We start from the raw sequence: 9,541 nt of genomic DNA on the forward strand, positions 1-9,541 counted from the left end.
GAAGACCACCTGAGAAATCTTCGGTAGGAACAGATGGACTAAGTTCTACATCCAGAACAGATTGAAGATGCTGCTTGAGATGATTGAGACTCACAGGATACTCTAGTCAGGACTTGATCATAATTCTAAATTTTCTTTAGGTCCCCATAGGATTATCAGTGCCCCCAATCAGCCAGAAGTAGCCTGGAATACTCCACCCACATTTTCAAAAAATGGACTATGAATATTTCCCTTTGTTAAAAAAAGAGGGGGAAGTGGTATGGGAGAATTATTTGTATTCTGTCAATCATGTATTTTAATAAAACACCAATTGGTCAGGCAGGAAGTATCGGCAGGTCAACCAGACAGGAAGTAGAAGTAAGGCTATGAGAACAGGAGAAGGCTAGGAAGGAGGAAGCCCTTTCCTCCCACTCCTACACAGACCACCGAAGAAGCAGGATGCAATCTGCCCAGCTGTGAAAGGTACGGAGCCATGTGGCTAACATAGATAGGAATAATGGGTTAATATAAGCTATAAGAGCAAATCAGAAGATTGAGCTAATGGGCCAATCAGTTTTATAACTTATGGAGATCTCTGTGTGATATACTTTGGGGATTGCTGGCTTATTGGGGTACCAGGAAGGACAGAAACCCTAACAAGCCTGTCCTCATGTTACAGTGATTTGCAAATCAGGCAGTTCACAGTGGCTGTCCCTTGGAGAACCTCACATCAGGTTGGTAACCCTTAGACACTTTGTCCTGAGTTTAGTTTTTATCACAGGTGTCTGAGATCACTACTGTAAACATGTCTCTTCCACATCCACAGTCTGTTATCTCTATTGCACAGGCTGTCCCTGCAGGGGTTCATCTTTTCTTTCAAGTCTTGGGGGACCCTCACAGAATGTGCAAAATAGAAACCCTGGTATCTGTGTCCTAGACTCAATTAAGAATTGAACTCAGACTTCTTTCACAACTTCAGGACCCATCTCATGGGCAGCATATGATATATGCAGCAACAGGCTCCTTAGATACCTGGGCTGAAGCCAAGAGGAACGGAGGAATGCAGCTGAGGCATGCCAGTGCCCATAAAGTACATGAGGTAGCCACTTCAGGGCCTAGAATGACTGTTGGATATATTGGAATTGTTGCAACATGACTGCTTTCAATACCTGGGCCCCTCCATGGTTGTCCCATGGTTCTAATGGGCTGATACCTTGGTTCTCACTTGGGAAGGGAATTCTGTGTGCGACACAAGGCTGTAATTATCTGAAATTACATGTCTACCTGTTCAATGTCTATTCTTAGGAGGTGAGACTCGTATATCTCAAATTGAATGTACAACTTTCCCTCTCTGTGCAGGCCTCCAACACTGTTTCGGGGATCACAAAATCTCCATGGACACCAAGTACCCCAACCCAACGATCTTTGGTCTCCTCTTTTCCTCTATCTAGGCACAAAACCAGCTCATGTTTGAGCAGAATCATCCACTCTCCCTTCGAGATGTGGCCTGATGTTCCTTGTGACTGTCCTCGGTGACAATCCCTACATTTTCCCAGAGCAGTTTTCTGTCCTATAGCCATGAACAGTTATAATGGTCCCAAAACAGGAACAATGATTTACCCCTCCAGAGCTCCCTGTGGTACTGAGTCATTTGAGGACCCTCACAGGGCCAGACTCTTTGCCATCTGTTGACTGTTTTTTCTTTTGCTAAACTCTCATGATTCTTGAAATGTCCCCATTGCCCAGCAAAATCTTTTTTTCTTTTTTCTTTTTTTTGGTCATCTGAACACCATCTTATCCTCCTGTGACCTCAGCTCAGAGGGCACATGATCCTTAGACTCTTTTGGGTCCTCTCTGTGACATATACAGAGACTTATTTTACGTTCCACCTGCCCACCATCATGGTGAAGCCTCGGACAGAGTACCCCAGATTTTGGGAATATTGTTCCTGTGGTATCAGAACTCTTGGAATAACATCCTGCTGAGCACAATGTCTTGCTGTGATGTCATGGAAAAATGACTAAGCTTCTCTGGTTCTCAGATTCCTCATCCATAAAGAAGCTCATAATAGCATGTAGGTTAGTGGTCCATCACAGAAGTCAGAGACTGTAAGTGACAATTTCTAATACTCTGTTGTCACTAGAGCCACAGCTCTGCCAGTCAGAGCTGAGTGAACACAAACTGGCCACTTTCTGTGCAGTTATACGTTTATTGCATTTTGTGAAAGCCCTTTATTTTGGGTAAGGAAGGGTGGTGTCCATCTAGTGTGTGATGTTGGCCAGTGGGGAACCTAGGAAAAGGCTCCTTTGCCCCAAGTAGGTAGAGTAGGGGAAAGGAGCTGAGCTGAACATTTGACTCCATGCAGAAGCAGGAATAGGTTTTCCGTCAGAGTTCTGGCTGTGGGCAGGCCCAGGAGCCCCTGAAGGGACACAGGGTGGCAGAGCCTGTGTGAGGAAAAGTTTGAGGCAGCAACTGTGCGCACACTGGTCCCAGATTCTGGAAACACAGAGAGGGCAGCAGGTTCTCTTCTCAGGCCTGGGCCTGAGGGCCACAAAATGGACCTAAAAGCTTGAATAGTCCCATGAAGCCTGTGAAAGTTGAAGTTGGATATAACCATAGCACAGATAGGGGCTGAGCCTACCTGCCAGGGCCCAGACTTTGGGTGGAGGCTCATACAGGAGAGACAGCAGGGAGGGGCCACAGATTCGGAGTTCAGTCTCAGAAACCTAAGCTAGTGCTGCCAAGAGTATGGGGAGCCTGACACTGTCGGTCCACAGGCCCTGTGCATGTGTGAGTCATACAGTCAGTCAGTCACTGTCACTCTTCACTCAGGCACATACAGTCAGTCAGAACATGGAGGTCAAAATGCACATAGAGACCCACATACAGGCTTCATCCCTGGCTCCCAGGAGGAAGCCTCACCACTTGGGAAGTTCTAGTTTCCCTTAGGATTTGTGATTTTGGCCAAAAAGAGTGAAGTCTGAATATCGGTGTCAAAGATCATCATTAGGAATGGCCTGTTGAAATTCACGTTCAAAGGATTCATAATTAGAGCCAATTTCCTTTTCATCACCACTCCCGTGGCAGTCGCTGCTTCTGTGCCTGTCTCAGCCACGTCCAGCACAGCCTTGTGGACCACCTGTAGGAGAAAGACATCACTCACTGGAGATCATGGAGGGCAGGAGAGGAGATTCCTGGAGCAAGCATTGACTGCTGGCCTCAGACACTGGTGAATTTCTTTGTTCCTGCCATGAGCTCTACCCCTGGGGTTTCTAAGCCTCTGCTTAGGGTGAGAGATGACGCATGTCCTGGGTTTATGAGAATCTTTGCAGCCCTGAATCCCAGTAATCACTGGACGATGGGTATAGGCACTGCCTGTTCTTACTTCACAGGCAACTTCTCAGGAGACCCACTGGGAATATCTAGTGTGCTAGCCGCCAGTGCAGGGTTCAGCATCCCTATTGCCCCAGCCTCCTTGGGACATACAGCTGTAATGCACAAGGCATGGCTTCTCATTTTCAGACTGCCATGCCACAGATTAGACCCTGGGAATTAGAGTGGGCACTGGATAAAACCTAGGCATTGCCAGGCTGTGCATCTGGAATGCAGTGTGAAGTTCTAGTCATATTTTCTCCTTTTCTTAAGTTGTTTTGTTTTTTTAAATCACAGATGCCTTCCAGTCCTTGTTATTTTCTTTACTGATATTGATCTGTGCGCTAATCTGGAAGTTCTGGGCCATCTGTGCAGTGAAGAAGCTGAGACTGGAAGTCGATTGCCCTGCAGTGGACTGTGGGTGGTATCAGCACCACAACACTGGTTGGTGCAAGTGATGGTCTAAGACCAACCACAGACTTCTTCCCAATGAAGATCTTGGGTAAGGTTATGTTCAGGAAGCTGAGCAGGGATTGACTGCTTGTTATCCAGCATAATATATGTATCTAGAATGTAATCTGCCTCTTCCAGGATGAGGGAATCTCAGAAATGCAGGCTTTCTCACACATTTCCCCCCACATCTGACCTCACCATCCACATTCAGGCACCAATGGGAAACACCCAATGTGTCTTGCTTACCTGAGAGACTCTCAGGTTCTTGGTCCCTGTGATCCTAGACAGGTCAGCCTGTGAGGAGAAGACTTCCCTGATGCCCAGCTGTGGAAGGATGTCCTGCAGGCTGTAGTCAGTGGAGACGGAGAACTTGGGCAGGGAGAGTTTGATCATCCTGAGAATGGAGAGAGAAATGTAAGAGTCACTGAATTGTGTGTTCCCCTCAAACCACACTGTAGCCAGAGCTCGTGTACACACAGCCCTCTCACTGGGAAAAATTCTCTTTATATTCGTGCCTACATGACATGATTTTGTTTTTCCTGTTGCATTAATTATCCTATAACGCTGGATAGACAGTGAAGAAGGATGCTTAAAAGAAATCCTACACTAGCTCAGAACTGAGAATAATAGATGGTTAAATATTTAGAGGTAGACACACAAATCGATATCCTCTGCTGGAACGGAGAACAGCAATTGAATCCAGCACCAATAAAGAGGGCAGACACATGCCTTGCATTGCATGAATAGTATAAGAGTACATGCCCTGTGGGCAGATAACTTAATACTAGAGTTACTGACTCTAGCATTTCCTACAGAAAAACAGGAAGGCCTGGTACCAGCTGTTTTCTTTCCAAAAATGCTTTGCTCCCAGATCCACAAAATGCAGTGCTTCCCTTGTTGTGTGAACTCAGACTCCATCTAATGATTCACCAGTTTGCAACTGTACACCCCATCTGACTCTGGCTCTCCCCACTCTCTTCCTCAATTGCAAGAGGAGCCCCTATCGGTAAGAAATTTTGTGCTTTTATCTCTGATATATTCTATGCATCTAAATGAGAACATGTCACACAGCAGGTCTTCAAGTCATCATTGCACTACTGGTGAATGAATAAATAATGAGATGGGATGCAATGGCTACACAGGCAGAGCTGATTCTCAGAGCTGACATCATCTCACCCCCACTCCCCTCTGCCTTCTAAAACCCATGGAGTTTTTTGTAACTACATCCTGGGAGACACAGAGGAATCCTCAGCTCCTGCTCTAGCTGATGTCATCTTGTGAACAACAAAAATGACAGTAAAATTCCCTCAACTCCCCATCTGCAGAGGGATACTGGCCTGCACTTCACTTGCCCCTGAAACTCTCCAACCATTACGTAGGTGTTAGTGAGATTCTGAGGTACAGGGGAACTGGACAGAGACTAGGTTGGGGAGGCAGACAAGATCTGGGTCCTGCAGACACACACCTGGAACTCAGAGAGTCCCTCCACTTCCTCAGGGTCTCTGGCTGCAGGCTGGCTTCCACCTGCTGCATCCTGCCCTGGTCAGGGAGGATGAAAAGGGCGCTGGCATTGCCTGTGTACTTCAGCTCCACCACAGTGCAGGACAGCTCCTCATCCCGGAAGTAGGGGTTGCTCAGGTCCTCAATGTTCATCATGGGCACCTCCACACTATTAGTGTCATTCAAGTGGAACACGGACTCTAAAGTACCTTGAGGTTCAAAGGGCATCTCCCATTTTCCTAAAGAGAAAGGGGTCATCAGTAATGTCACCTGAGAGACTCCACCTCTATCCTATTTTTGCTCACATTCTAAGTTGTGACAGCAATCAATCCATCTTCAACAATTCAGAACAGGGGATACTGGATTGGAAAAATATTCTTGTACGTGGACAAGCTCCCATAGGTGAGAAGACACTCCAAGCTTAGTTTGCAAAGAGGAAAATCAAAACAAAAACAAGCCTACTTGAGTTCCTGAGCAACTCTCAGGAATCTGGATATGGGGAGTGTAGCAGAGATATGAAATGAAAGAAGTGACATTGGATTATAGGGAGAGTTGGGGACCCCTTCTTCCTCAGTAGGAACCATGTCTAGAAGGCAATGGCTTTTGGGATAGGCTTTAGAGGAAACAGGACAAAAGAAACTGAATTCTCCCACACCATGGGCATCCATAAGTCCATAGATGTGGGCTAAATGTGAGGAACATGTCCTCGGCTCACACACGGGCTATGGTCACCTCCACAGATATCCCGTCCTGACTCATCCTGGATTCCTAGTTTAATTCCCCATCACCAACTCACCCTGCAGGACTTGATACTGAAACAATCTCTTTGACTAAGATCTAGTAGCCTAGACAAGCATCCCCACCTCACAGACAAGCAGTCTTGGTTCTTGGGCCCTGGGCTTAAGCAGACAACCCAGCCATCCTTCAGGCCCTCACTCTGCTCCCACCATTCCCAGTTCACCCAGCTCTGCAGCCATCTTGTCCTCATGTCCTCTGTCCTCCTAGTCTCTGTTTCTGTCAATGGCCACCTTGATTTTCTGCCCACAACTCACAGCCTGCCCTGGACTATCTGTAATCTAACCCAGATCAATGTCATTCTGATTACATCACGACTTCTGTCAGGCACCAGTTCTGTGCTGTCACCTTGGGCCCTGGTCTCTATCAGGCAGGGTGTTGTGGGTGTAGGCTCTGGATGTCCGCCCACTATCCTTAGCCATTATATCACCAGCTGTGTCTCCCAACTCCTTTGCACCCCTCATCTTCAGACTCACTTGCCCTGACGTGTGTCTTGGGCATTGTGACCTTCATGCTAATGGACTAGTTAATTACAGAAGCAAAATTTCCCGAAGCAGCCATGCACTAAACACAGCCTGTCTGACACTGCCATCTCGTTAGTCTCCTGCATCACTGCTTTCCAGCCCAGGTCCAGCTCATTCCAAAAATGGATCAAAGAAGAGGTCCTGCATAAAATAGCCCACAGGGCTCTTCAGGGTTAATGGGCCATGCTACTTTCCCTCTTTTTTTTTTTTTTTAAGAAGACAGGCTTTATGGGGGGATTAGGAGGGAGAAAAAGGAAAGAAAAATATTGTAATTAAATTTTAATCTCAAAAATTTTAAAAAGAAAGGAAAATAAAAAATGGAAAGGTTACAGATTTTTGTCAGTAATTTGTCTTACATATTTTGCTGAGAGTGTTCACAGGTTCCAAGAGTTTCCAGATAGAATCTTTGGGGTTTCTTTTTATTTATTTATTTTTATTAAATTATAAAAGTTTCCATTTCAGCCCCTCCTCCCAACACCCTTCCACTCCCCCCACTCCCTCTCCTCCTCCCTCTCCATCCCCTAGAGCAGTCAGGGTTTCCTGCCCTGTGGGAAGTTCAAGTTCCTCCCCCCTCCCTCCAGATCCAGGGAAGGTGAGAGTCCAAACAGACTGGATCGCCAAAATCCAGTATATGCAGAGGAAGCAAGTCCCAGTGTCATTGTCAATGGCTTTTCAGAAAGGCTCCAGGCCAGCCACATTCAGAGAATCTGGTTGGATCACGTCCTTGTTCAGTCCCAGTCCAACAGGCCTTGGTGAACTCTCATTATATCAGTCCCCTTGTATCAGTGGGTGCTCGCATCCCTCGCAGTCCTGATTACTTTTTTTATTTTCTTCATCCTTCTGCTCCTCATTTGGACCGTGGAGTGCTCAGTTCGGTGTTCCAATATGGGTCTCCGTCTGTATCGCCAACCAACGTCGGATGAAGGTTTCCTCTGCCCTTGTCATCGTTGCTCACGTTCTCTTTCCTTCTGCCTCTCATTTGGACCTAGGGAGCTAGGTCCAGTGTTCCAACGTGGGTCTCCGCCTCCATCTCCATCTATCGCCAGATGAGGGTTCTATGGTGACATGCAAAATATTCATCAGTATGGTTGTGGGTCAAGGCCGGTTCAGGCACCCTCTCCTCTGTCCAGAGAACCATCTGGGGATCTCTCCTTGGACCTGGGATCCCATATATAATCAAGTCTCTTGTAAACCCTAAAATGATTCCCTTAGTTGAGGTATATACTTGCCTCATCCCATATCCATCCTTCCTCCCTCCCCCCCATCCCAGTCCCCCAATCTTTCCCCATTCCTCCCCTACTCCCTTCTCACTAACCCTCTCCCCTTCCAACAACCCTCCCACCCCCCCCCATGCACCCAAGGTTACCTGGGACTCTTGTCTATTTCCTACCTCCTGGCGGATAGCTAAATAATCTTCATCAGGTTCATCTTCTTATTTAGCTTCTCTAGGATCACGAATAATAGGCTCAAAGACCTTTAATTATGGTTAGAATCCACTTATGAGTGAATACATACCGTGTTCCTCTTTTTGGGTCTGGCTTACCTCACTCAATAAAGCGTTTTCTATTTCCATCCATTTGCATGCAAAATTCAAGATGTCATTGTTTTTTACCGCTGAGTAAAACTCTAATGTGTATATGTTCCACACCTTTTTTAACCATTCTTCTATTGAGGGGCATCTAGGCTGTTTCCAGGTTCTGGCTATTACAAATAGTGCTGCTATGAACATAGTAGAACAAATGCTTTTGTAGTATGTTAGGGAATCTCTAGGGTATATTCCCAAGAGTGGAATTGCTGGGTCCTGAGGAAGGTTGACTCCCAGTTTCCTGAGAAACCGCCACACTGATTTCCACATTGACTGCACAAGTTTGCATTCCCACCAACAATGGATGAGTGTTCCCCTCATTCCACATTCTCTCCAGCATAGGCTATCATTGGTGTTTTTGAGTTTGGCTATTCTGACAGGTGTAAGATGATATCTCAAAGTTGTTTTGATTTGCATTTCCCTGATCGCTAAGGAGGTTGAGCATGACCTTAAGTGCTTTTTAGCCATTCGAAGTTCATCTGTTGTGAATTCTCTGTTAAGTTCAGTACCCCATTTTTTAATTGGGTTAATTAGAGTTTTAGTGTCTAGTTTCTTGAGTTCTTTGTATATTTTGGAGATCAGACCTTTGTCTGTTGAAGGGTTTGTGAAGATCTTATCCCAGTCAGAAGGTAGCCTTTTTGTCTTACTGACAGTGTCCTTTGCTTTACAGAAGCTTCTCAGTTTCAGTAGGTCCCATTTATTTATTATTTCTCTTATTGTCTGCGCTCCTGGGGTTCTGCTTAGGAAGTGGTCTCCTGTGCCTATATCTTGTAGGCTACTTCCCACTTTCTCTTCTATCAGGTTCAAAGTGGTCGGATTAATGTTGATGTCTTTAATCCATTTGGACCTGAGTTTTGTGCATGGTGATAGATATGGATCTATTTTCATTCTTCTACAGGTTGACATCCAGTTATGCCAGCACCATTTGTTAAAGATGCTATCCTTCTTCCATTGTATAGCTTTAGCTTCCTTGTCAAAAATCAGGTGTTCATAAGTTTGTGGGTTAATACCCGGGTCTTCTATTCGATTCCATAGGTCGACTTCTCTGTTCTTATGCCAATACCAAGCTGTTTTCAATACTGTTGCTCTGTAATAGAGTTTGAAGTCAGGGATGGTAATGCCTCCAGAAGTTCCTTTATTGTATAAGATTGTTTTGGCTATCCTGGGTTTTTTGTTTTGCCATATAAACTTGATTATTTTTCTCTCAAGGTCTGTGAAGAAGTTTGATGGAATTTTGATGGGAATTGCATTGAATCTATAGATTGCTTTTGGTAGAATTGCCATTTTTACTATGTTGATTCTCCCAATCCAAGAGCAGGGGAGGTCTTTTCAT

At 45.6% G+C, this 9,541-nt stretch overlaps 1 protein-coding gene across 1 annotated transcript; it reads right to left on the reverse strand.

The window, feature by feature from the left end:
- Positions 1-2,168: 2,168 nt before the first annotated feature.
- Positions 2,169-5,467, reverse strand: LOC148120452 (serine protease inhibitor A3N-like). Its single transcript, XM_087911540.1, has 3 exons — positions 5,270-5,467; positions 4,051-4,198; positions 2,169-3,118 (listed from the first exon to the last, which is right to left on the reverse strand). Exons 1-3 carry the CDS (start codon positions 5,458-5,460, stop codon positions 2,915-2,917), a joined length of 543 nt encoding a protein of 180 aa, XP_087767666.1. The 5' UTR covers positions 5,461-5,467; the 3' UTR covers positions 2,169-2,914.
- Positions 5,468-9,541: the final 4,074 nt, after the last annotated feature.

The sequence above is a fragment of the Myodes glareolus genome, chromosome 11 (assembly GCF_982192425.1).
Source record: "Myodes glareolus chromosome 11, mMyoGla1.1, whole genome shotgun sequence".
Classification (NCBI taxonomy): Eukaryota; Metazoa; Chordata; class Mammalia; order Rodentia; family Cricetidae; genus Myodes; species Myodes glareolus.

Bases quoted from the DNA above. Each gene is read 5' to 3' on its own strand.
- LOC148120452 (XM_087911540.1), bottom strand. From the start codon at position 5,460: ATGATGAACATTGAGGACCTGAGCAACCCCTACTTCCGGGATGAGGAG. The intron at 4,199-5,269 runs GTGTGTGTCTGC...CTCCATTCTCAG, and splicing joins AGGGACTCTCTGAGTTCCAG to GATGATCAAACTCTCCCTGC. The intron at 3,119-4,050 runs GTAAGCAAGACA...TTTCTCCTACAG, and splicing joins AGAACCTGAGAGTCTCTCAG to GTGGTCCACAAGGCTGTGCT.